The sequence below is a fragment of the Coccidioides posadasii genome, chromosome 2 (assembly GCF_018416015.2).
Source record: "Coccidioides posadasii str. Silveira chromosome 2, complete sequence".
In the NCBI taxonomy this organism is placed as follows: domain Eukaryota; kingdom Fungi; phylum Ascomycota; class Eurotiomycetes; order Onygenales; family Onygenaceae; genus Coccidioides; species Coccidioides posadasii.
The window spans coordinates 6,083,327-6,108,805 of NC_089408.1; the positions used below are offsets into that span (position 1 = coordinate 6,083,327).

Genomic DNA, 25,479 nt, shown 5'->3' on the forward strand with positions numbered 1-25,479 from the left:
GGCCACAGAGCCTGGAACTGGAGAGAACATGATGGTTGAAGGGGGAGCCGGAATTGGCATGGTGAAGCATCAAAAACAGCTCCCCCCTCCGCAGGGTGAGCGAGTGGGTGAGCGAGGGTGAAGGAGGGCCACGAAATTCAGCGCCAGGACCACGGATATCTTGGGTGTGCGTGGAGCGAAGGTCCGTTGTCGTGGTGATTACTTCACGTGATGATCAAGGGTCGGCGGTTAGCAGGCGTCGAAAAATGGCAGCGAGAACCGCCAGTTTCGGCCGCCGGCTAACCGTCACAACGTTATATAGAGTTTAATAATAATAATTCATTGTTGAGATAATTAATAAATTCGTAGCATGGAGCATTGGAAGGAATTTGGCTCGTTGAGTGGTTTGGCTCATTGAGTGGTGAGACACCTTACATGGTCACTCTTCTCCATCTGCTCACAAAGCTTCAGCCGGAGCCTGCAGGTATTTAGGTATAGTACGCGTTTCGAATGGCTTTACAATATTCCGAATCGTTGCTGTGCAAAAGGTCTGGCAAGTGTTTGTTTGCAGACAGCCTTGCGAAAGTAGAAGTGTAGCCCTGATACAAAACTCAGGTTGAATGAACCTTATAGTTAGGGCAGCTCACGTCCTAGCTGAACAAACAGGGCGCATTCGAGAGTCTATAACATTCGAATTTAAGAGACGAGCAAATGTGACTGTGAGGAGACAGCGGGTTAGACATTCATGTCTCGTTACCTAACATTCACCATATACACATTGCAGCACTGATCCAAATACATCTCTCATTTTTCAACCTCTTCGTATGTGCTCCGAAGGGGCGTTAAAGGTAACACTAGTAGATTAGCCGAAGAACACGCGCTTACGCGGAGATTCTCGATTAAAAAAGTTCTCTCCCGCTCGCTTTCGTTGAGGCGGTGGTATGGTCTCATCATAGATTAAAGTCATATCAACGGCCTCTTTGATTGTATCCTTTGAAAGGCAAAAGTCCACATGTTGGTTGAACGCCATATCATCTGCTCGTTGTGGACATGAGCAGATAGGACATGTCCAAGTGTCATTGTTTGTGCTCCGATTTTCGCTAGCTGTTGGCTGAGCTGGGCTATCGGCGACTTCAGCGAACTCTTGATGAGATGATTCAAGGTCTTGACTCAGCGCTTCAAGGCTTTGAAGATCCTCAGTTCTTTCCTCCCGAGCTGCAGCTTCAAACTCTTCTTCGGTAGACATCACTTTTTCATCAGAAGCACCACTCATCGAGTCCATTAATGATTCGGGTGCGCCTGCCCCCTTTACACCAAAGAAATTAATGTCAGGTCTCTTTGTGCTAACAAGATTGGTGCAGCGAAGCCCCATTAAACGAATCTTCAGATTTGGCGTCTCTTTGTTAATTTTTGTCAGTAAAGGGAGTGCGTACTTGTAGAGATCATCTGCAAGGTAAACGGGTTTGGGTGTCACCACCTGTCTTGAGATAATCTCGAAGGTATGCAGCTTAATCTTTAGAACTAGCGTTCGTCCTTTGAATTCAGCCACACGCAGGTCTCGTTCAAGCTCTATCGCAGTTGACTTGAGTTTGTCTTGAAGACTGGCAAATCCTTCCAAATCTCGGAATGTCCTTTCGGTCCCAACACTTTTCCTTTGGCGCTCTTCAGCAGGTGCAATGTTCGTTCTCCCAAGCCCCAAGTAACACTGCATCAAAAACTGGAATGCCTTTTGTCCAAATAATGTGGCCAACATTCCCCTAAGCGAGTAGATATCGCTGCACATCTTAATTCCTACCGCTTCTAATTCGCGCTCGAATACCCGTCCTACGCCATTCACTTTCCGTACTGGGATTTTAGCCATGAATTCCATGATGGCCGCACGATCACTGGGAACGTAAAACTGTCCATTAGGTTTATTCCAGTTAGATGCAATTTTCGCAATTTTAGCGTTCGCAGCAATCCCCGCAGAGACCGTTATTTTCGTCTCTACTGCTATTTCGTTCCGCAGTTTCTGAACGGCCTCTTGTGGCTCCATATTGTTGGTCAGGCAGTATTCCGTGATGTTCAAATATGCTTCATCGATGCTGGCACTCTCAAATTGAGGATCATAATTGGCGAGAATGGCTCGAATCTCCTTGGCTTTAGCAGTATATTTCGCATAATTTTGAGGGAGGCAAATCAGCTGCGGACATAGCTTTTTAGCAACAAAGCTTGCCATGCCACTTCGGCAACCGTACTTTCTGGCAACATAATTGCAGGTAGTCAGGACTCCTTTCCCCACGGCCATCGGAACACTCCGTAATTCCGGTCGGTCCAACTCCTCCACTGCGGCAAAGAACGCATCGCAGTCAAGGTGAACGACAGTCTGAGAGAGATCTCGACTCAGTTCCAGTTCTGCAATGTATTCGTCCGCTCGACGGGTATGTGCTGTAAGATCCTGCTTCTCTAGCTTTTCTTTCTGTGCCAAAATGCGACTGATCTTCTCTGTAAGTGCCTGGTCACGAAGTTTTTCATGATTAAAGAATTTAGACCCCTTTGACGCTTCGTAAATGATTTCTGAAACCTGATCGCCCGTTAGCTCAAGTTATCCCGCAGCCCTCAGCAGGGATGACCGCTTGCGACGTACTTTCTGTTGGTCAACTTTGTCCTGGCCAGCCTTTGTCAGTGAGGGGCCCAGAAGGTGATGTTTCAGCGTCTCGTCAGATTCGTTAGATCTGGGTTGTAGGGGAGCGTCAGCATTCTCCGACGCGTTCATCGTGCTGCGGACAAGATGCCATAACTAATATCGACAGTACGGAGTACAATTCCAGAAATGACCCTATTTGCGCTGCTGCCGACCCATTCCCACATCTCCAGATTTTCTGACGCGAGAGTGTTCGGCCAATTTAGTTTTGGTGTGGGTCGGTTGTCACGTGATCACGCGTGTCGGCGTGTTTCGCTGAATTGGCACGAGGGGATTTGGTGAGCAAAGAATAGCCATCCCCTGCTGCCGTCCTCCAACTATAGAGAGGAGCCCAGACTATGGTAGAGTGATCTTGTCAATATGTGGATCCTGTCATCAGACGGTGACTTTCTTCGAGGTGCGTTCTGTCAACTTTTCTCCCAGCTTACTTGAGCTGACCATCCACCAGGGAAAAGGATATGGCTGAAACCTGGAAAAAGATATCTCTTCGGTCGAGTCCAGGCTGGAAGTATGTCTCCCTATTTGTTGGTTCTGTGCTAAGGAACTGATTTCAGAGTAACACAAATCTTTTATAGCTACCCATGCAATCAACTCCGCGACCATTTCAAGACACCATCTCGTCATTGAGGTTGGACGTGTTCAACAGGGAGACGGCGTATGTTCTCGCGATTTCATAATGGGCCTAAAGCTGAGAGATTACGTAGTTGCACATTCACGCGCGCTCCAAGCTCACCCTCACCGATCAGAAGTCAAAGTGTGGCACCATCATCGATGGTGAAACTATCAAAGGCACAACCAAGGAGTTGAGCGGCCGGGATGAATATTCAGTTGTCCTGGGAAGATATCCGCATCCGCTAAAGTACGTGGCATACATTCTATTCCGAGTAATACTTGACCTATCTACTTATGTCTCTACATCTGATAGGATAAAATGGTGTCCCGTTGTCCTGAGCTTCTCGTTCGGCTCACAGGAAGAAGACCCCCTAAGCCATGCTCAATCGCGCCTAGAAGATCTGGACATTAAAACCATCCTTCCATATGTTGTCGACAAAACAACTCATGTTGTGCAGAAAAAGCGTAACACTGCCAAGGGATTGCAAGCGCTTATCAATGGAAAACATATCGTTGACCCGGCTTACATTGAGCATCTCGTGTACGCTGCAACTTCCACCGAACTCGAGCGGGAAGAGGCCCTCTGTCCATTGGAACTGGACTTCGATGCGGCGTGGCCAGATCCGACGAAGCACCTCCCACCTCGGGGAAAGGAGACAACCGACTTACCCGATTCCGCCTATGAACCTCAGCTGGAAAGGCTAGATGTATTTGAAGGTTATACCTTTGTATTCTGCGATAGCTCAAGGTTCGAAGAATTACAAGGCCCGATTACCAATGGCCACGGCAAGGCGCTTTTGTTCAAGGTCGAACCTGAAAAAAATACCCCACAGGAACTTATAGACTATATGACTCGCGCTTCTGGTAATAAAGGGCTGGCTCGTGATTTAGACGGTAGCGGCGGAGTCTTATTAGTACAACCTCGAAAGAAGAGGCATGAAAAATGGTTTGAACGTTTTGAAAATGAAGTTGGCCGCCTGACAGGCCAACGATCCATTGAACCCGGCGAATTCTTGGATTCAATCTTGCGAAACAATGCATCAAAACTTTATAGACCTTACAAGCCGTTGGTTGTGGAGGAACCTACTGCTCAATCGCAGGATCAAGTGATGGAGGACCCTGAAGAATTGGCACCTTCAAGGCTTGCAGCTACCTCGACACGGGCCGTAACAACAGAAGAAACTCAGAAGAGCCGCAGACCTACCAAGCGCACACGGACGCAACAAACCTATGTTCCTAAATTCAAAGATTTTGATGATGGGTTTGACATGGAGTCTATTCCAGTTTATACTCTTGAGGCAGAAGACGTCCCTGAAGAGCCGTCCCAGGTATGTATGAACGGTGTACGCTAAGGCGCCCAGTATCTAACACACGACCAGACTACCGCCATGAATTCGATGCCAGATCAATCAGTACAAGACCAAGAAATGTCAGATGTAGATGATGGAGTGTCAGAGCTTCTACCAGGAGCCACCGCTATGAAACAACACTTCAACGGTCGAACACGCCGTGCGGCTACGCCGCCACCGCAACCACCGCCTAAATCGAAAAGGCCAAAGTTGGATGTGATCAAAGCAGTGCGGCAACATCGTGAAGCGGAGGATCGCGCTGCGATGGCACGATGGGAAGAGGAAGAGACTGCGGCGATTGTTGATGGCATGGACTTGTCTCGTATTCAAAACCTTGCCATAATCGAGGAAATGCCAGTTCTCGAAAAAGCGCGGCCGGATCGACCATCAAATGGCGATGGTGATCGATGTGACGATCGCTGGAACGGTCGCAAGAACTTTAAGAAGTTCCGGCGTAAAGGCGACGGTGGCGTACAGCATAGGATACAAGCTATCATTGTTCCACTAGAAGAGGCTAATAGGAGGACATTTGATGCTGGAAGCGAGCATCGTAGTTGTAACAACAGCCCGAGAACCGAGCGGCATCTGTCTGTCGTGCAGGAGTCAAATGATACTACGACAACATCTCAACCTTCCTCGCAACGCACCACATTGAGAGCAAGGAAGCGATCGCGAACAAGAGATTCGGACAGTGAAGATGGGCTGAGGTTCCGCTTTCGGCGGAAGAAGCAACGGTGACGACAAAAAAATTCAGCGGCTACAGCTCGCAACTCCCTGCACGACCAGCAAAACGTCACAACAGTCAATGTCTGACGTCTAATAAGCAGCCACATCAACAAGGACGTCCAAAGAATCCTCGCCAAACCCATCGCCAACTTGATCTATCGTCTCCTTCACAACCACGTGATGGCGAGCAAGACAATCCATAGGGTGCCAATAAAACCAGTAAAACGACTCTGTTAACGATGCTAGAGGAAGATGAAAGCCCGGTCTCTTCTCTAGACTCCGGATAGTCCCACTTTCCCTCATTAACTCCTTACCATCTAGTAGGAGTGTGAGTTGACTCTTGAAACCTACCTCGGAGCAGAGGATGATGAGAATAGCAAAAGCTAAAAGTTGAAGCAAAAGAAAGCAACTGAGGAAGCCATATTGGATTACTCTCGAGAGGGCTGAAATTGCAGGCGGCGCTAAAATGGATTCATTGCCCTGTTGTCTTCCTATGGCTTGAAGATGAGACGAGGATGTTGGATTCACTTCTCCATGTCACCGCTCGTTCTTAATAGGCGGAACTGGGGTGTAGTAACCCTCCAATGTGTTATGCCTTCGAAAAGGCTCAAAAGAAGATCCTTTTGAAACTACACAAATACACAAACATATATATTCTGCATTTTGCTATAAATACACTGAAATATAAAACATGTACGGAGTATTCCGCGCGTCTTTATCTTTTAGATCTGAACCTATCATTTTAGTTTTCACTGGAACATCCTTCCTGTACCGATTTATGCGCCTTAGGCACTCTCCTTCGCCTCCGCAGCTGTAGGTAAGTTGCCCGTCTTGATCATATCCCCCGAAGCAACGGTCTCTTCCAACTTTACCTTCTCCTCCTCCGTCGCTGTAGTGATGTCAACGGCGACCTCTTCGCCAAAGTTCTTGGCTATTTCTTCCAGGCTCAGACGGGCGGTTTCGGGGAAGAAGAAGTATATCACTATCAAAGAAAATGGGTATTGGTATGTTGACCGCTTTATGAAGAAAAGAGGAGAATGAGGAAGCTTTTATCTTACCGGGAATGAAAAAAGCGGACCAGATGATCACAACTAGGTAGTATTTCCATCCTACGCGAGCGAAGCCAATAGGCGCGGTCTGGAGGAGGATGATGGTTGCTAAACGACGTCATTAGACTCTATATGTGCATATTGTCAGAGCATGTAGCGCTTACATGCAAACTGGCCGAAAAGCGAGAAACCCATTCCAATAGGGCGGATCTCGGTAGGGAAAATTTCAGAGACGTAAATGTACATCGTTGTATCGCAGAATGTTCTGTTGCAGGAATGTCAGAAACGTTTGCAAAGGGACAAAGAGGGAATGGAGTTGACTTACCCCTGGAATGCTAGGTACAAGAAGATGAAGAATATGCCAAACCCGTTACCAACACGGTTTGTTGTGCCAGCGTATTCGGCTGTCATTGCAGCCAAGCAAGACGTGGTGATGAAGATGCCCACAAAACCGACAATATACATCATTCGGCGGGAGTTGACCTTGTCATGAAGCCACGCCCCGAGTGGATTGTAGATCAGGCCTTTCGCATCGTCAGTGAGTGGTACCCATCTGAATAAATTATCGATGAATACATACCTGCGGTTGTCAGCCACAGTGCGCTTAACAACAAAGGCATATGACCAGTCATTCCAAGGTTAGTATAGAGGATCACAGCATAGTTATTCTGACGATCAAGATCAATTAGCTATCCTCATTCCCCAGGCAAAGTCTGGTCTCAAAACCTAGACTCACAATGATAAGTGGACCACCAAACTCAGCACCCCACTGGGTCAAGAATCCAATAATCATTCTCTTCCGATAAGACTTCTTCTTGAGCACTGCCATCCAGAGGCTAGATCCGGTAGCAGCGAGTTTCTCTGCTTCGAGCTTCACCTGCTCCTTGCTCTGATAAAATTCCTCCTTCGCCACGAGATCCTGAGGATCGTCCTTTGACTGTCTGAGCCGGCGAAGGATCTCCCAAGCTTCGTCATACTTTCCTTTAGAGATTAGCCACCTGGGTGATCGGGGCAGCCATGGAGAGCCAATCAAGAGAAGTAATGGACTCAGGATTTGAAGGCAAAGGGGAAATCTCCAGGCAAACGACGGATTCACGCCCGTAGCGAAGTAACACCCATAGCCGACCCAGCCAGACAGCATGTATCCGAAAACAAGGAAAATTGCATGGTGTCCTACCAGCCAGCCCCGAACGAATGGACTAGACATTTCCGCGAAGTACATAGGGCAGACAGTGACAAGAATGCCGATGGACGTCCCCGAGACGAAACGACCGGCTTGGAACATCCTGACCACCATTGTCAGTGCCATCGTATTGGAACGTAAGCATCATACATAGGACTACAAGATATTTTTCCACAGAGGTATAACATACTTTAAGTTCGCTGCACCTCCCTGTAAGACACCTCCCAAAATTGCAAGAAAAGACCCAAGCTGGATATTAACCTTGCGGCCCCATGCTTCACAGGACCACATCATGAAGAGGGATCCGACAGCACCCCCGGCACTGAAAACACCGTTTGCAGTTGCGATAGCATTGGTAGTCACAGTGTCATATCCTGGTTCGCCCTGCATGGGCAGTTTGAAGAAGGAATACCATCCTGGCTGACCGATTGTGCTACTGATAACCGATGCGGAGTAACCATAGGTCTAAGATAGAAGTGCCCGTTAGAAGGATTGAAGAGAAGAAGAGGTCGAAAATGATATCAAAAACAAAAATAAAAATAAAGACTGTCTCAGAACATGGTACTAGTTAGAATACCTACCAGCGAGCCCAAGGCGACGAATGCAATTACGAGCCTGTTGTAACGACTCGTCTGAGATCCAAAGTCGGCCATGGTGGGCCGTTGCGTAATGTAGATAGCAATAACTATCAAAAGCTACAAGGATTGAGATCGTGAATAGTAAAAAAACCACGGAAACAAAAGAAAATCCAGAGTAGATATCGGGGGAATAAATATCATTGAAATGATGCCATGATGCCAAAGCACTCAATGAACGGCATAATTCGAGTTTCTCATGGCACTATTCCTTTCCCGCCTTGCATCGGATGACCTGTGGTACCAACACCGTCCTCATTAAGCCTTGAAAGGCGCCACAACCTAGGCAGTTATTAAATTCATCGAAATGGCTATCGGTAAGCGAATTTTAATGAAATGAGCATTGTGTCACAGGGTCCTGAAATACTGCTTGGCCGAGCCAAACAGTTAGTGTAGCGCTACACGACCTGCTAAAGCAAATCGGCGAATAGGGTAAAAATGAAAATTTTTCAGGCAATTTGTCGTGTTAAATACCTCAGCTTTAAAGTAAACCTGTAACCTGCCATGTTCAGCATTGCAGTGGCCATGCAGAGCTGTCTCCTTGGAAGGAGTACCACAGTGACATATGGCAGAAAACAACTAGGTAAGATGACAAAAGCTCTCCTGGGGAACCGGGTGTTTGATATCCCGAGGGATTTGGTACAATATTTTCCCCATAATTTGGCGGTAAACGTTGAACACGCTCGACTGAGTCAGACGTGGTTAGAGGAACAAAGCTTAAACGAGTATTCCAGAGTAAAGCCACTTCCTCACCAATACAAGCAGTAATAATTGTGAAGCAATGGCAAGCAATTCGAGGCCCACTTGGGTCTCCGCCTGTCATGGTGCTTGTACGCACCGAAAACCACGCGCTTATCTTGACACTCAGGGAAAAGTGGAGGAAACGTCTGAACCCACTGCCGAGGTGGCCCCCGAAGTCGCATAAACTGGTATAAAGCAATAGAGAATCCCAATTTTGGAGAAGTAACAAGCCTTCCTTCATGACAGGACGGTTCATGAAGTGCTCTCTTAGGCATATGCACGACTGCTCTTCTTGATAAATGCTGCAATTGTGGGACCACCGGCTTCGTCCAACCGAGGCACTAACCATCAACTTAAAAAGGTTCCTGGATCTGGGTAAGCTAACTAAAGTTCGCCCCAAAACCTCAAGCGCGGCCAATTCAATGGTAAGATCAAGCGAAGCCCCAGGCGCAGATGCCCAGGAACGGAATAGTTAGTGCTGGCGCTAAACCATAATGTCAGGACCTGTGACCTTTAAGACGAAGGCTAGTCAGTTCATGATGTTATCGACTTTAGCTCTAGGCACTAACAGCTGCGCGCCAGCACGATTCTCAGCTCGCGGGTTTGCTATCAGAACCAAGGCGTGGGAACACTTTGCCGTGAAAATTCGCCGATTATAAGCGATCAGGGCCGACTTCCTGATCAGGAAATTATCAACGAGACCTCTTATTTCTCCGATTATCGGAGGAGCGGCATAGTAATCCGGTGATTTGTGCCTTCATGTGTAGAACATCTAACTATCCCGAAGCCGGTAGCCGCTTACCAATTAGCACTTGTGTAACTTATAGGCTTCCAAGAACTCCACATATCACAGGTATGCTAGCTGCGCAAAATATGGAAAGCCTCTTGGATATGCCGCAAAGTTCTTATCCTCCTGCTCTGGATGCGGGGAAGCCTAGGCTAGGGACTCGTCGATGCTTGTTGGAAGGTCCTATGTCGAATAGATGTACGCGATGAAACCTCCTTTGTAAACAACAAATCAATGTCACTGCCATAGTGATTCCGCCGCCTTGTTCGAGCCATGGACTCATCTTCATCTGCTTTCGATATTCCTTTCGACAAACTACCCAATCCCAAACAAGTTTGGGTTGGGAAGCCAGGGAGCAACGAAGAAGGATTGGGAAAGCTTGCCTTGCTCACCCCTGAAGTAGTGGCCAATGCAGCAAAAGAGATAAAGACAGGTCGACGTGTGACGCTTGGATGGGAAATGACAAAACTCGAATTGGCCAATCTCAATCGGCATCCATGTCAACATCACATTATCTCTCTGCTCGACGGGGTTGCATTCGACGATGTCTACGTTTTCAATCCGCGTACGTATCATCCCTCCCCCACCCATATGTGTTTTCTTCCCCCATCGCCTTTTGTCGCATTGAGGGCCTGAAAAACTGACGAATTCAAAGAGCAAAGCAGTCAATGGGACGGGCTACGACACTTTTCACAAAAGATCCCTGCGACAGACGATAAACCCGCACACCGCGTCTTCTATGGAGGGACCACTGCCACCGAAATATTAGACCGATCCACGGACCGGATCGGCATGCAGCACTGGGCTCGTGCCGGAATCACGGGCCGTGGAGTGCTCATCGATTACGCCTCGTGGGCCGAAAAGCATGGTATCGAATATACCACATTCTCCACACACCAAATTCGGCTCGGCGACATCATCGAAATTGCAAAGGAATGCGATATCACATTCCAGAAGGGCGATATGTTATTCATCCGGATTGGGGTAACCCACGAATGGGACAATGTCATGACGGACCAACAGAAGCGCGAATACTCGCTTCATCCTGCGCCAGAGCATGCAGGAGTCGAAGCAACAATAGATATGCTGCGCTGGATTTGGGATTGCAAGTTTTCTGCGGTAGCTGGCGACGCTATTAGCTGGGAGGTCAGCAGGTCCATCAGTCATGTTCCTTTTTCCCTCCTAACGAGAGCAGTCAACTTATGCAAGGAAGAAAAGCTGAAATCAGTCTTAGGTATATCCTCCACAGAATCCGGAGCCGTTTCTGCACGAATACCTGCTCGCTGGCTGGGGCATGCCAATCGGTAAGTGAAGACCAAAGAGAGTTGACGTCTGAAGGTCTCAAAGGGGGACGGTGATGATCTCGTGATCTTCTCAGCCCTAACCAGATTCATTCCATTCGCCCCTTGTACCGTGTCTGATAAGCGTATGATCTAGGAGAACTCTTTGACCTCGAAGAGCTTGCCCGCACTTGTAAAGAGCTCGGAAGGTGGAGTTTCTTTGTTGCATCCGTGCCGCTGAATATGCCCGGCGGAGTTTCGTCGCCGCCGAATGCAGTAGCCATATTCTAGAAGGGAAATTAACTTAACGCAAAAAAGTTAGTTGGCGTAGTTAAAAAAAATGCAAACCTTCTAGTTCCTCATTCCAAGCATGTGCATGAAGATAAACAATAAAACGAAAGCAAAAAAGGAAACTTTCAAGTGCTCCCACTCAGATTCGAACTGAGGACCTCATCATTACTAGTGATGCGCTCTACCAACTGAGCCATAGGAGCTGCTTGTTGATGAGGCTGTGCTCATATCGGTATAACTATTGACCGGTAAGCCGGCTTGGCGTGGCTTGGCGGGCTTCGCTTTCTGAAACACAGGTGACGTCAACGGGTTGCTGCATTTTGCCGACGGTTGCATCGTCAGAGGCTTCGCGTTGGCGACGAGATCGTCACACGCTGCGGCCGGTGCAGGGGTGCAGGGATGGCAGAGAGTGCGGCAGGGCCTCTGTCAGGGTCCAGCAACACGTCGGTAGCCCCCGAGGATAAGAATACCGCAGCCAAAGCGCGTAGTTTTCGAATACTGGCCGGGCGCGCCTAAATCTGATCGGCGCTGACCATCAGATGGAAAGCAGCTTGCATCACAATGTGGCTGCCCGTATTTAAGCTTAACGCTCGCTAGCCTTCCCGCTCCCGATGTACATCCGGGATCTTAGAGTTAATTAAGGTATCACTTCTAGTAAATGTAGATCGTGGCCTTCGAGTGCGATTCAATGACCGTTTTGTTGGATGTCGAGTTATGCTGTATTCTATTGATTTGACGTTAGTTACGTGCCTTATTCATTGAATTCCATACATTGAGGACAGGCATACGGAGTAGAGGGGAGGGACAATTACCCCTGTCTTACAATCCACGCACTCTCCATATTCGCACCCAGTTTCCAAAGTACTGGGAAACCACCAAACAATTAACTATTGAAGGATCTTGCCGTGATGATTGGGGCGCAACTCTATGTCATGGATCTCAATACTCCATCGGCCTGACCTAAACAGCAGCCCTGCCAACCGAACACCGCACATCGCTACCGTCCAAACGTCATTCCTTGGCTTAGGCAGTTGCATTTTTGGCGACTTTGGGAACCGGGCTCGGAAACCGGTCTTCGCTGACAAAGTCTCCCAGGGTTTCGATATCTTGCTTGCATTGCGGCGCGATATGTCCCGAAGTCCCCAGGCATGTATTGCATTTTTTCCAATCCATGAAGTTTTGAAGATCTTTTGCACTCGTGAAGGATCCTCTCTCCAGAGAGAGCATAAGATACTTGCCATTTTCAAGGCTTGTCTCAAGAATGTTGTAAGTGACATTAACAAAATAGAGAACTGCTCTCAATGTGAAACCCAAGGACATAAAGAAAAAAGGGAAAAAAAATATTCTTAACCCGATTCCTTTGTCTCATTGCCAACAATTTCCTATTCCTCTAATGATGAACGTCCCTCAACATCTGCAGCATTCCGCATATCCACAACTTTAACACTTCAATCTTTATGGTAACCTCTCATCATTTGTTTATGCCTGGCGTACATTGGCAAATGGCTTTCCTTATCTCCTTATCAAGTGCCATGCGCCGGGCCAGTTGTACTAAGAGTTAAAAAAGAGTGTGGGCGAAGTCTCCTCCTCACAGACAGTTGAACAGGCTTATTAGCTTTGAAGCTATATTCTAAGCATTCACTCGAAAACTGAGCACTGCTTCTCCGTTAAGTGAGGTGGATATAAACTTCGAGACTGTCATTCAACAATTACTCCTCTGGGGACCAAAACAAAAAGCCCATTTTCGGTCGAAGAAAATCTTCCAGGAGAGCACCGAAATGCAGCTTGACAGTAGAACTTGCAACACCTGACTCCATCACCCAAAGCAGGTCCAAGGTCAGCTGAGGAGGAGGAGGAGAGAAGCTGGGGGAGAAGAACAAAACGAAGGAAGCAGAGAGTGCAAGGCCGCACAAACAACCTTTTTATATAACCAACCAAGCCAGGCCAAGCGAGACAGCCGCACAGGACATGCTAAACCGTACTGTAGCAGAAAATTAAGCGTTGTTACCCGGGCGGGCCGAGTACGGCGGAGTCAGTTGCTCCGTGCGTAACACCAGAATCGCCGAAGGAATCGCGCTTGGACAGTAAATACTAATAGCGATGCCACAACGCTCGGATAAAGCATGCAATCGGCCCTCCCGCAAGGAAAGGATGCACAATCACTATTCGTGATCTTGGTGTGGATCTTCGGCAATGTGCGTTTTGGCCCCAGTCACATTTCCCGTCGGCAATGGACCGTATCAACATCAGCGTGTCTCCGCCGAGGCCGGTGCCGCGTCTCTTTCAAATTTAAAAAGCGCGAAACGCTGTCTATGACTCAATACCACAGGATATCTTGCCCCTAAGTCTTACGTTTTCTAGCTAGCTAAGATATATACATAAACATCGTAATAGCCCTCTCTAGAACAACAAACCCCAGGCGAACAAAACCAGAAGAAGTTCCCCACAATGCCCTGCTCCCTCCGCCGGCTCTCCAGCCCCGCTGACCTTGCTCGAGCCGTCGAAATCCAATCCATCACCTTCGCCAACAGCGCATTCTGCCGCACTGTCGGCGCCGCACCCGAAGGCAACCCGCGCGATCTCTCACCCTCCGACCGACACGCCATCCAGATATCCCGCCTGCAAGAAACACTCTCCTCCGACCCCACCTTCCATCTCATCGGCGCCGTCGACGATGAGACCGGCGAAATCATCTCCGTCGCAAAATGGTATACATTCCTCGACAAAGACTCGTTAAAGCGGTGGAAGGAAGGTGTGAGGACTGTCGGAGACATGGAGATTCCGCGGGGCGTGGAGGAAGAAGGGTATAGGTTTGCCAAGGGGATGATGTTCGAGGGGAAGAAGAGGTGGTTCGGGGAGGAAGGGAGGGAACATTGCTGTGAGTCTTCCTCCCTCGACTGTTCGATTCCTACGTGCTTTAATAGGCGCTGTGTGCTCTCTTAAGGAACAGTACTGACTCTTGAAACAATCGATCACTTTCTTTTTCAGTTCTTGCCGTCCTCTGCACCCATCCCGACCATCAGGGCCGCGGTGCAGGCACCGTTCTCCTCAAATACGGGCTCGACATCGCTGACAAACACGGTGTAGAGTCCTACTTGGAAGCCTCCGTAAAGGGACAGCCTCTCTATGAGAGATATGGATTTGAGACTATAACTTTCCCAGACGGCCAGCCTGGGCGGTTGGAATTTGATGTCGGAAGGTTCACAGGTCGAGGAGGAGACGAGGGCGATTGGGTGCGCCTAGCGCTCATGACCAGAAAGCCGCAGTCGAAGAATTAGAAGGAAAGTTACGTGGCTTTGCTTTGGGAACTGGTGGCCGGCGGGACCGTGTATACCCGTTCTATATAACGGAACTTTCATCACATGTCGAGAGCAAACATGGGTTAAAACTGACATCCAATTGAAAAATTCCTTACTTGCACGAGGCTCCTTTACGGTGCCTCCCGAGTCCAAAAGGTTCCTCTGCTTCATTACATCCTGTTCCAAAGGTACGCTCAAAGCACAAAGACAAACATATTAATCTGGTCAAAGTGTATCCCACATCAAAAAACGAATGTCTCAGCGGCTCAACCAGCCTGGTACACCGCTGGCCCAGCAACAATATGCGGATTCAGCAAACTCAAGTTGAACGGCGTAACAAACAAGTCCAGATCCGTAACGGCCACAAATATTGTCCCGTTAATTGCAGGGTCCCCAGCATACGTATCGAATTCCGGCTGCGTTGTCTCCGCCGTCATTGGAATCGAGCGGTTGATACGCGTCAACGGCGAGTATGTGATATTCAACTGCGTCACCCACGCCAAGAATGCAGGTTGACCGGCCGTGGATGTGGTAACGTAGCTGTTGTTGGGACCGACGTGCATGCCCGGCTGCTCCCAGGAGATTGCCACGGGTTGTCCTGGTTCTGTGAGCGGGTGGGTCCTGTTTCCTGAGATCGACGGTGCACATGTCGAGTTCGAGCAGAGATCCTCCGGGTCGATTGCAGACATATTTGCCGCGTTGATTCCGGGCCCGAGAGCCGTGTTATTTAGCGCGGTTGCATTGGCTGCGAGTGGATTTGGCTGGCTAATGATGCTGAGGGCTGGATAGTTCTGCCACACAAGCCGAGGGTTCCTCCAGGGGCAAAAGTGGATATGCGGGGCGATCAATGTCCAGGCCCAGGATTGTGGGATGCTACTTTGGAACCAGACAGGCACAGGGAACAAGCCTTCAAATTGACGGAGGATGAGCTGCTGGCGACCAGTAACCGAAATCGCCTGGAGAAGCAGCTGAGCGGTTTCTCGCGCATCCAGATGTGGTATAAAGCCATAAGCTTGGGATTCTATAATTTTGCTGACTTTCTGGGCAAAATCGACGAATTCAAACAAAGTTGTGAAAGGGTAGCGATAGCTGCATCTCGTAGGAGCTGTATGGCCGAGGATGTTACTCAACAGCGTAATATGACCCAGCACCTCACCTCGCAGGAATCGGACCAGGTTTCGGTCTCTAGCAGTTAGACCCGCCTCAATGAAATCCCGGGTGGAAAACTGGGAGAGGCCCGTATCGAACATATCAAGCTGAAACCAATCGCAGTAGAGGAGAAGTGCCTTAAGGGCGGGGGGGTCACATCTTTAGCCGCTATCCAATACAGAGGAGCCGGGATCAAGCAGTAGCAGTTATAGCACTCACAACAGACTGGTAATCATAGTCGCTCCGCACGTTATAGATCGGCATCGTGCCATTGGTGCCCAATCCGCCTCCAGGGAGGAACGGCGCAGGTTGTGTGTCGTTGAGCTTGCCGTCACTGGGATATCTCGTCGCTTCAGGAGGCGGTGGCCTTGGTGTAATAGCCGGCGCTCGCACAGAGCCCGACAGAGCACCCGTAACGGTAGGCACGCCGGTGAACGACCCCGTAGCCCGTGAAAAGCTGGGGCCGGTCACCACAGGCGGAGTGGCGGGAACCACTATACCACCCGCATAGGTTATGTTCGCCGGCTGAGCATTTGTGGCAAAGAATAATAAGGGGGCAACAAGCCCCAGGAGGAATGGATCGTAGAACATCCCGACTGCTTGCAATGCCGTTGTGACGATGCAAGCTGGAAAATTTGGGGTGATTCTGGTATATCAAGAGACAGCTAGGCATTTATTCAAGGGACATCGTCCCCAATGCCCTTCTTCAAGGGTCCAAAACAACATCGCTGACGCAATGGCATAGAGGACCGCCGCTGATAGAAAGGTGAGCGAAAATCCTGAAGGTGTCTACGTAGGTTTTCCACTGCCCGGTTCATCTTGTCGCGGGAGGCGAACATGCGATATCGAAAGCCGGCTTAGGGAAAATTCCTCGGGAGTTTAAGTGAGCTCCGCCGAAGGGCCAAGCTGTCGAAGATGGGAATAAAGCTTGCTCCCAACCTTATGAAGGATCGATACCGCCGCCCGTTTTAACGTCAAAATTGACCTTGCGCCACGAGGCCAACCTTGGCAACGGAAATCCTGAAACGGGTGAGGCTTGGGATTTCATTGGTCCGCTTTCACCTCATCAACGCGCGAGCTGGTAGTGAAGCCCTTGAGATAGGCCTAACTGTCAAAAAGTTGCGCTCAATCCACTATCAAGTTATCAACCGGGCCAGAAGAGAGCATCCTCTCGCTCTACTGACGTGCACGACTCGCCGATCCGCTAACCTCTTGCCTGGCTTTTTCCACATGTGCCATAGTTAGTTAACTAGGTCTAACAAACTGTCTACTATGACACTCGGTGCACACCACCAAAAGAAATGCAGCCCGCTTCAATGAGCTCATAATGATAACCTACGGCTATCCTTATAAGATCTTAAAATTTCCCAGCCCTTCTATTCCTGTTATCCCCATTAATCATTAAAAAAAAAAAGTTGCCCTAGTAGAAGAAGGCGAATTGTGCGGGAAAGTCGGCACGGAGAACGCAGCGCCAGAGCCTGCCACCTCCTCCAAATGTTTCCCCCATCTAACTCGGCGGTCCAAGTTCATGGGAATCCGCCGTCTCCCGTTCCTATTTATATCAACCGGGGATTCAACGTGAAATCCACCATGGTCATTGCCGAAGAATCCGAGCTTTATGCCCCACGGGATCTTTTTGCAGTTCCTATGACCATGTCTTTATGCCCATTCTCGCATTGATTTGTTTGAATTAGATTAAGGACGGCCTGGAATCTACTATCAATAAACCTGGAGACGTAGCAGTTTCTATCCCACGGTTGATCGTGGAGTCAATCCAAGTCCAGCAGATCTACCTGAGTAGGGAATTCATCCCGTGGTCTAAACTATGAGATGCATGATGGATATTCGTCAACGTTATTCTTTATTGAACTTGTGTATCGGTATCATCATATCCTGCCACGCAGAGTAACTTTTGGATATATCAACGGTCTATCGACCTCTGTGTTAACGCTCAGATGCTGACAGACAAAAAGAGGCCCATTAGAAACGATAAAGGAACATATCAAAAAAGTCAATGCCAAACGCCCGCTAATAAACGCACAAAGAATCAATTTGAAATGTCCTCCGAGCTCCCGGCTTGTGGAGGCGGCAAGTTTTCCAAGCCTTCCTTGTTAAAGTCACTGGTAAATTGCTCCTTGGCAAAGATCATAGGGCTAGTACGCTCAAAGTATCGCTGCACACTCTCCTGTAATAGACCTTCACTAAGGTCTCCGTCATCGTACGGGCGAGGCTTTTCATCGGAATGGCGAGCCACGGAGGCAAGCCACTCCTCTCGTAACTCCTTGACTTTTTGCTTGTAATCAAGATCGGCATCATAATATTTGCCAACGCCACGGAACCGCTCCCAGAGAGATAGATGCGATGGGTGCACGGCAGGACCATGATACTCATGCTCACGCCCATTGCGGATATAAAACCAACGTCGCTCTTGTTCTTTCAAATCAAGACCGGTTGTGTCAGGGAGAAACAGGAAAGTGAGAACCATGCCGGCCAAGCCAAACCATGGTACAACGTGGAATTTTTGTGTGGTGGAGATGTAATTGTACATCACCGCTGCCACCAATGCACCAAGTTTACCAATGGCAGCCGCAAAACCGTGGGCTGACGCGCGGATCGGGGTAGGAAAGACCTCGGCAGCGACCAAGAAAGTCACTGAGTTCGGGCCGAATTGGTTGAAAAAGCTGCTGAGGAAGTACATCGCTTGGAAAGCGTGGATGTGTTCGGGTGAGGTGTAGTATTCGAAGTGATACGCCGGAATGATGAAGAAAATGAAATCCATTAAGAAGCCGATGATCTGCATCCACTTGCGACCGTAGAGTTTGCTGTCAATGAGAAATGCTGCGCGAGAGAGTTAGAGAATCTTTTTCAACCGTGTTGTCTGCGTTTAAGAGTGTGTATCTTGAGATATCATCAAAAGACGGGCACTTACAGGCCAAGTAGTAACCGACGAGGGAAACGCCAACGTTGAGGAGGTTATAAAGCCACCCCGGCATAATGGACGTAGTCTCTGGGCTGATAACAGAAATAAACTCGTTCTGGAACAGCTTGTTCCCGTAGAAGAACACATCGTTGGCAAACCACGTTCCGGCTGTAGCTAAGAGACGGAAGCCAAAGTACTTGAAGGTAAGTCGAAGCGACTTGGTGTCGTAGCCGGTAACGCGAGATTTCGCTTTCGCAATAGCCAACTGCTTGCTGGCGGCTTTCATCTTGTAAAAGCGGTAATACACCAGCCATAGGGTGCCCACAGCGGGAATGGCGAACGAGACACGGTACGTCCACTGCGCTGAAACTGTTGAATAAGGGGCATTTCCGCTTCCATGATGAAAGATGAGAAGAAGAATGATCAAAAGGGCTTGATTGAAAAACTGGCCCCAGCCCTGCATGAGAAATGCACTTGTGACTTTCCGGCCACGGTGCAATCGGTCTTCCTTTGTCGAAACCTTACCGGAACCGACAGCATTTTCCATGCCACTTGTAGCCGTCATGGGGTATTCACCTCCAACCCCGATGCCGTAGAAAAACAAGGACCAAACGTAGCATATCACCCATCCATTCTGGGTAACCCCCCAAGCTGCAGTCAGCATGACAAGACCCAGAAGCATGATGACAGCATCTTGAATCAGACCCCATCGTCGCCCGATCCTGGAAGACATCGTCAATTTGAGGATTGGAGGTACGAAAGGGGAATATTTGCGTACCAGTCACCAAGGATCCCAACGAGTATTTGGCCGACAATGATGCCACAAATTTCAAGGTACTCGACGGCGGCAATCCAAGTCGGATTGCAGATTTCTTTGGTCTTCCAGCACTCGGGAAACGATTTCTCAAACAGCGGCTTGATATTGCCAATAGAAAAGAGGACATAACTAAAGCATATCTTAGCGCGCCGTAGCTTCGATGCAGATCATCCAAAAGGAGGGCCTAGCCAAGAAAATCTGTATGTATGTGTGTATGTACGGAGTGCTTACCCTTCCAAACCAAGCCCAGCACCAGGCAGGACCATATTACGAAAATAGTAGGACACCGGTGACAAGGGGTCGTTCTTGAACATCTTCAAGAAGCCGCAGAACTCTCTTCCAGCCTCTTTCAGGTCGTAAGAACTGACAAACCCTATCCTTTTGAGCAGCGGTAGATCCGCCCAATAGACGCCGTCGGATGTGTAGCAGTCATCTGGGCGAATCAGGCGGTCGAATGCCTCCTTCTCATTCAAGTTCATTTCCTGCAGGGGTTCGTGCGTGCCCGTCATGTCAGGCCCGTGCGGGGCTCGGGGGCCAAAGTCCGTCATCTGTTGGTATTTCAGGGGAAGCTCTGACAAGCTTGCTGCTTTGAAAATCCGCCGAGAAACGAGATGGCCCGCAGGAATGGGTCCTGTCGCGTGGTGGCCCGGACGATGGCCTGGGGTTTTCCTGGCTGACCTGCTTCAGATCAGCATGCAGCCCCTCCAGAAAGGGGGAAACGGGCCAATGGCAAGCGCTGGGAGGACAAAGGAAGCTGGGCGGAAGATGCACGATGCAAGAAGCCAGCGGAAATGCCAATGCTCAGCCCAAGAAGCCAAGCAGATGCCTAGCAACGGCCCGGCCCATCAACCCCAAGCGCAGCGGGCAGCTCTTCAACCACGTTCTTCCAGGCGCCACTCTCACTGGCTCCAGCGGACGATCCTGACAAGAATCATGGCGAAGCTTAACCTGACCAAGCAATCTTGACCATGCACGCAAGAACAATGGGATGATACTCACTTTGCAGGAGTACAGATCCACTACCCAAGAACAGTCCTCTTGGCTCTTGACTCTCCACGAGCCAGTCTCTCAAAGAAGTGCGGAACGAAAAAGATTGAAGTTGACGCAGACAAGAAAAAAAAAAAAAAAAAAAAAAGAGAGAGGGAGAGAGGGAGGAGGGGGGATTGGGAGAATTAAAGAGGAGCGAGAAATGGCTCTGTCTGTGCTCCTCCATCTCGCTCTATGTATCCGCCCCTCCCCGACGGACGTTCCAGCAATCATGGGCAAAGAGTCGACCATCCGCGTGCATTGCCATTTTTTTTTCCTCCACCAGCTTGGGGTGGAACCCGGTAACAGGACAGTATTTGCAGTGTATCTTCGATTCGATACCGCCACAGTCTGGTGGTACCGCCATTGAAGCTGCCGTGTAACGGACCGTACCAGGACAGGGCTAAGACCGGTGCAAGACAGGAGCCGACGGGAAGTGTATGAGCTTGCGGCGGAACCAATCAGACTCCAGGTGCCTCGCACGTGTGGCAAAGGAGTCGAGCGAGTGGTGAGCGCCAAGCCCGGGAGAGGGACTTGGGATTTGCTTGTCTGCTCGCCGAGACTCTTGGTACTGGAAGATCAGTTGATCCGCTGGCCGCCGCCCGCCGCCTGCGTGCTGCAGGAAGTAGCAAAACGGGAGGCGTAGCCGCTGCCTCGAATTGCCTCAACTAGCCACGGGCAGGCCTGCGAGAGCGTCGTTTGCTTGCTGCGGTCGAACAAACCCGAAGCCGACGACAGCCAGAAAAAGAAAACAAATAGTATGAGTCTTCGCTGGGCAAAACCTCCCAGAGATTCGTAGCGTGACAGCCCGGCGTCCCCCAAGGCCCGCCCATCCATACAACCCACATATTACGCACGAAAGCTGGCATTGTCCTCCACCCTTCCTTTCTCTTGTCGAGGGTTTTCGCAATGCCAGCTGGCAAGGCATCCCGCCCATGGACGCGTTGATCTGCACCGGAAGGTCTTGAATTGCGTTTCACCAGCAACTTCAGCTCGCTTTCCCCCCTTGTCTGTCCCTCAGCCAGGTGAGGATCGTTTGACGTTCGTCGCGAACAATCAAGAGTGCTCACGTTCCCGTGCTATTCCCTGACCGTCGACATGACTGTTTTCCACTTGGATCTGTCCCGCATCCTCTTGGACTCTGTTGTTGCTGGGCATTGGCATACACAGGTTATTGGTGGTGCCGCTCCGTGTGCAACCTTCTCGAAAAGCATTCTACGCCGTCACCTCCAAAGCCGTTGGGCCGGTTCATGACTGTGGCTTTCCGGCTGCCATTATCCTCCAGGATCTCCGTGTGTGTGATGTCCAGCCCCCCAAAATCCGAAACGCAAGCCAGATGACTTTCGAAATCAGCTGCATTGTTCTGTTTGTGTCGAAAACTGGATTCTCAGGCTGTCTGATCGGGACCTTCAGGGTGATTTCATTCAAATGCTCTTTCCGGGCAAAATAGCCCTCCAGGCAGATACATATCTCCCGGACGCGTCCGCAAGCTCGGGAATTTCCGCTCCAGCTGACGTTGCCCGGGCGGGTACACGTCTTATTTATACCGGTATTCTCTAAGTGCATAGACCCTCTTCAGGAAGGTTTCCTACTCCCAAACTCCAATGAGACACATTCCCAAACCGCAGTCGTTTGGGATCCTCAGAGATCCAACTGGGGATTGGCCGATTTGATCGCAAAGGTTCTGTGAAAACTGGGAGAGAGATCTAATCCCGCATATCCGTAGTACCGATCAAAAGTTGTGTCGCCATACGATCCGGGCTGTAACCCAAAAATAGTCCCTGCCCGATGTCATTGCGGCTGGCTCTTGCGTTGATTTGTTGAATTTTTGACAAGCTAGGGTGATCCTCTTGTTAAGGTGGAGGTAGTTCCAGGAGGCTGATCACGCAGAATCACCTTCGACTCACTCGAAATTAGTCTGTTTCCATGTTTGTACTTCACACTTGGACAACTCTCTGTACATGTGTGTTGTACCAAATACGTAAGCCACCGTTCCGCCCGACCAGCCCGACCAAGAACTTCAAGGCTTCAAGCAAGAAGCCGCGTTGGCTTCTAGAATCCTGAGGCAATGCTGCACTGCAGTGAAGCCATGTGTCATTTGATTTCTGTATCGCGGAACACAATTGAAAACCCCACACACTGCAGCGGGTTGTTAAGCCACCTGACGTGGCTTGAAATACGGCCACTGAGCGAAATAATGCCACGTAATATGGTATCTAGAGTAGATTCCAATTGTGAGGAGCACAATGGTGACATTTGAAGGCCAACAACATGAATTTTCATGAGTAAGGAGCATAGTTATCGTTCCAACCTGATGTGTGTGTGTGTGTGTATTTTTTTTCTACCCCGGGAAGCACCAGATTTATGTCCTTCTGATCATGTGTAGTTATCTATATAATATATACCGGAACACTCAGATTGTTCCACAGAATACAAGGGCATCTACCTTGTACAGGTGTTGCGTATGTATCAAAAAGGAATCTATCGCACTTCCAAGCTCTACCAAGTCTCTGCCTTGGCCAGGAATCCAAAATGATCACCGTTTCCAGGCCTGTCAAGGCCCAGCTGTCTCGCGATTTCTCTCACAAGCTCCACAGCGCCCAGCACCTGTTGGCCTGTAGCTCCCAGGTTCCTACATCCAAAAAAGTGCCTACAGAGAAAGAGAATTAGAGCAAAGCAGACAGTACGCCGCGCTGATGCAGGGAATATATCACTCACCCTTTAGCCTGCGGAGCAACATCATCCGCCAAACAGCACACAAACTCCATCATGACCGTTTCCATGGGATTAAGAATCCTCATTTCACCCATGAGTTCACCGTACACACTCCTGATAGCAAAGTCACTCAGGTCTCCGCCCGAGCTTTTGCCCATGTTCGCCAGGATACGGTCGGTATGGTTGGAGTAGATTTGGGAGAAGAAGTGCTTTCCACGCTTGAGTTTTTCTTCAAGAGGAACCGGGGCGCGCATGGATGTATCTTTTGATAGAACGGGGAGGAGGTCTGGAGAATTGCTTTCGATGGAGGACTGGAGGGAGGAAAGAGAGTTTATTCCCTGGGCGCATCGTTAGAAGCGGACTGTCATGGAGAGGATAACTACGGGTGGAATAGGGGAAGAGTGTTTGGTGACTCACCCGAGGAAAGCCAACGAGAACGCTGGCTTTCAAGCAGCATTCTCGAATCCTCCGGGCAATTGTAACTCTTGTGGTTTGGTCGCAGTTGTTCAGGCCGTTGATGTATTTCCATAGCTCTCCCACTGCGGGCTCTTGGTGGAACGAGAGAAGTGCAGCCGTCGCAACGACGTACCATAACGAGATCGCAGTGGTGTTATTGGCCTCGTTGGGCATAAGACTTGCGAGCGCCGAAAAATCAAGGCTCCGCTGCTGCGAAGTAGGCTGCGGAGCGGGAGAAGAGGACGAAGAGGATGCGGAGGACGACGAGGAAGCCGCGGATGATATCGCCTTATTCTGCATATGGCCCTGGATGGCCCTCAGGCGCAATGCCGCCTTGGAGTCTGACATTTCAACCCGTGCCCGTCTGTTCGGAACAACCGCCGTGCCTGTGCCGAGCTGATTATATCCTCGCCGAAATGTGAAGGAGGCAGCTGCTACTGTTCGCGATACCGACTGCGTAGGACCCAAGCACTTCCCAAAATCCTTGCCCAGAATGCCTTTAAAGCGTGGGGGGAAGGATGGGGTACGCATACCTAGGGGTCGGATAGGAGTAAGGCAATCAGGCGCCTTTGCCTAGGTACATTCATCTTTGCGATAAACTCCACTCCCGCTGACGCTAAACTATCGCGGAGAGATGGCAGCGTTCGGCGAGTTTGCGGGATGACAAGGCATGCAAATAGTGCAAACATGCTGAGCTCCGGTGCCAGGGAGACCGCCGCGTAGCTTTTCACTTTCACAACAATAGAAAATTCGAGCAAAGGTGAAGATGTGTCTGAGAGATCATGATAGAAACCTCTCATTATTCATATTTATTCACAGGGATTTTATCAGTTACAGTTTTGTTATTCTTCTTCGATGCATTTCCCGTCACTCTCCCATCACTCTCCTGGCACTCTCTTGTTACATTCCCATCACTCAAGGGATGTACCGCAGATGGCGCAACGCCCATCTGCTATAGCTGCCGAGATATCTGTGAATTACTCACAGAATTTCTAGTTAGCGCAAGTTAGTTCTCACGTGAGGCTCCTCGGACCTCAATATATAAACTGAGGAAATCAGTTTGAGATTCTCTTCTCTCCTCATTCTCTCCTCATCAGGTTTCTTATATATATCTCTCTCTCTTAAAAAAAAAAAAAAGAAAAAGAAAAAAAAGATTTGCTGGAATTGGGACCTTCCTTCAAACTATTGGCCATATATTATGCTAGGCAATGAAACACACCTGAATCTCTTAGGTGCGTTCAGGGGCTTTATTGCAGCGCCAAAGTGCTGTGGGATTACTTTCTAGGTGGAGCTAATGAATCCCCTTATGATAGTCACTGATGTGGTTACTGATTTAGTGGCCCACTTCTATCGTTATGTTGAGAGATCCAGAGATTGGCAGCATGTTACGCAAATATTAGAATTCAAGGCCGCTATTACCAACATATCATCAACCTTAAAGAAAAGAATAACAGACTGCTGGACATTCGAGCTCACTACATCCTCCAATTTACATCTTACGGGTCCTAATTTATGAAACCTTCACATGCTACAATTGACACCCGTTCTCTTCCATCCAGCCCGGGAAGGAAGATATAAGATGTTGTGCTCAAGCGCTTCCAGGCCAGAGTCTCACTCGGGTCAACGACTGAGATTATAATGCAACAGCAAACCCACAGCCTGAGCAAGACTTTATCATCTGGCATAGTCAGGATCAATCCCGGCAAAGACGGGACTATCATGGATCAAGTCAAAGATATTCGTCGCCCAAGGAACCAGGACCTTCCCCACCATGCCTAAAAG

At 49.3% G+C, this 25,479-nt stretch overlaps 9 protein-coding genes and 1 non-coding gene across 11 annotated transcripts; 3 read left to right on the forward strand and 7 right to left on the reverse strand.

Annotated features, from left to right (window-relative positions):
* Positions 1–615: 615 nt before the first annotated feature.
* On the reverse strand, positions 616–2,833 carry D8B26_004420 (uncharacterized protein). The gene is made up of 2 exons (XM_003064956.2): positions 2,606–2,833; positions 616–2,542 (listed from the first exon to the last, which is right to left on the reverse strand). The coding sequence occupies exons 1-2, from the start codon at positions 2,732–2,734 to the stop codon at positions 842–844; spliced, it is 1,830 nt and encodes a 609-aa protein (XP_003065002.2). The 5' UTR covers positions 2,735–2,833; the 3' UTR covers positions 616–841.
* A 183-nt stretch (positions 2,834–3,016) lies between these two features.
* Positions 3,017–5,361, forward strand: D8B26_004421 (uncharacterized protein; the record flags this gene model as incomplete). Its single annotated transcript, XM_066124475.1, has 6 exons — positions 3,017–3,059; positions 3,111–3,170; positions 3,238–3,317; positions 3,367–3,521; positions 3,588–4,602; positions 4,654–5,361. The coding sequence occupies exons 1-6, from the start codon at positions 3,023–3,025 to the stop codon at positions 5,359–5,361; spliced, it is 2,055 nt and encodes a 684-aa protein (XP_065980556.1). The 5' UTR covers positions 3,017–3,022.
* A 773-nt stretch (positions 5,362–6,134) lies between these two features.
* On the reverse strand, positions 6,135–8,234 carry D8B26_004422 (uncharacterized protein; the record flags this gene model as incomplete). Its single annotated transcript, XM_003064958.2, has 8 exons — positions 6,135–6,331; positions 6,408–6,506; positions 6,563–6,663; positions 6,724–6,922; positions 6,979–7,066; positions 7,135–7,684; positions 7,772–8,046; positions 8,163–8,234. 8 exons carry the CDS (start codon positions 8,232–8,234, stop codon positions 6,135–6,137), a joined length of 1,581 nt encoding a protein of 526 aa, XP_003065004.1.
* A 1,783-nt stretch (positions 8,235–10,017) lies between these two features.
* D8B26_004423 (uncharacterized protein) lies at positions 10,018–11,056 on the forward strand (the record flags this gene model as incomplete). The annotated part of the gene is made up of 3 exons (XM_066124476.1): positions 10,018–10,309; positions 10,400–10,890; positions 10,979–11,056. 3 exons carry the CDS (start codon positions 10,018–10,020, stop codon positions 11,054–11,056), a joined length of 861 nt encoding a protein of 286 aa, XP_065980557.1.
* Positions 11,057–11,445: 389 nt separating this feature from the next.
* Positions 11,446–11,518, reverse strand: D8B26_004424. Its single transcript has one exon. It is a non-coding gene; the product is annotated as a tRNA-Thr (tRNA).
* A 2,177-nt stretch (positions 11,519–13,695) lies between these two features.
* On the forward strand, positions 13,696–14,688 carry D8B26_004425 (uncharacterized protein). The gene is made up of 2 exons (XM_003064960.2): positions 13,696–14,193; positions 14,304–14,688. The coding sequence occupies exons 1-2, from the start codon at positions 13,764–13,766 to the stop codon at positions 14,591–14,593; spliced, it is 720 nt and encodes a 239-aa protein (XP_003065006.2). The 5' UTR covers positions 13,696–13,763; the 3' UTR covers positions 14,594–14,688.
* A 192-nt stretch (positions 14,689–14,880) lies between these two features.
* On the reverse strand, positions 14,881–16,354 carry D8B26_004426 (uncharacterized protein; the record flags this gene model as incomplete). The annotated part of the gene is made up of 2 exons (XM_066124477.1): positions 14,881–15,900; positions 15,983–16,354. 2 exons carry the CDS (start codon positions 16,352–16,354, stop codon positions 14,881–14,883), a joined length of 1,392 nt encoding a protein of 463 aa, XP_065980558.1.
* Positions 16,355–17,632: 1,278 nt separating this feature from the next.
* Positions 17,633–20,048, reverse strand: D8B26_004427 (uncharacterized protein; the record flags this gene model as incomplete). Its single annotated transcript, XM_003064962.2, has 4 exons — positions 17,633–18,601; positions 18,693–19,405; positions 19,462–19,629; positions 19,732–20,048. The coding sequence occupies 4 exons, from the start codon at positions 20,046–20,048 to the stop codon at positions 17,811–17,813; spliced, it is 1,989 nt and encodes a 662-aa protein (XP_003065008.1). The 3' UTR covers positions 17,633–17,810.
* Positions 20,049–20,059: 11 nt separating this feature from the next.
* D8B26_004428 (uncharacterized protein) lies at positions 20,060–20,849 on the reverse strand (the record flags this gene model as incomplete). The annotated part of the gene is made up of 2 exons (XM_066124478.1): positions 20,500–20,849; positions 20,060–20,178 (listed from the first exon to the last, which is right to left on the reverse strand). The coding sequence occupies exons 1-2, from the start codon at positions 20,711–20,713 to the stop codon at positions 20,060–20,062; spliced, it is 333 nt and encodes a 110-aa protein (XP_065980559.1). The 5' UTR covers positions 20,714–20,849.
* Positions 20,850–22,950: 2,101 nt separating this feature from the next.
* D8B26_004429 (uncharacterized protein) lies at positions 22,951–24,310 on the reverse strand. 2 transcript variants are annotated; one of them, XM_066124480.1, is made up of 3 exons: positions 23,659–24,310; positions 23,245–23,579; positions 22,976–23,176 (listed from the first exon to the last, which is right to left on the reverse strand). In XM_066124480.1, exons 1-3 carry the CDS (start codon positions 24,226–24,228, stop codon positions 23,026–23,028), a joined length of 1,056 nt encoding a protein of 351 aa, XP_065980561.1. In that variant the 5' UTR covers positions 24,229–24,310; the 3' UTR covers positions 22,976–23,025. The 2 variants fall into 2 exon arrangements, with proteins under 2 accessions (XP_065980560.1, XP_065980561.1); XM_066124479.1 differs by having other exon boundaries at positions 22,951–23,176; positions 23,245–24,310.
* Positions 24,311–25,479: the final 1,169 nt, after the last annotated feature.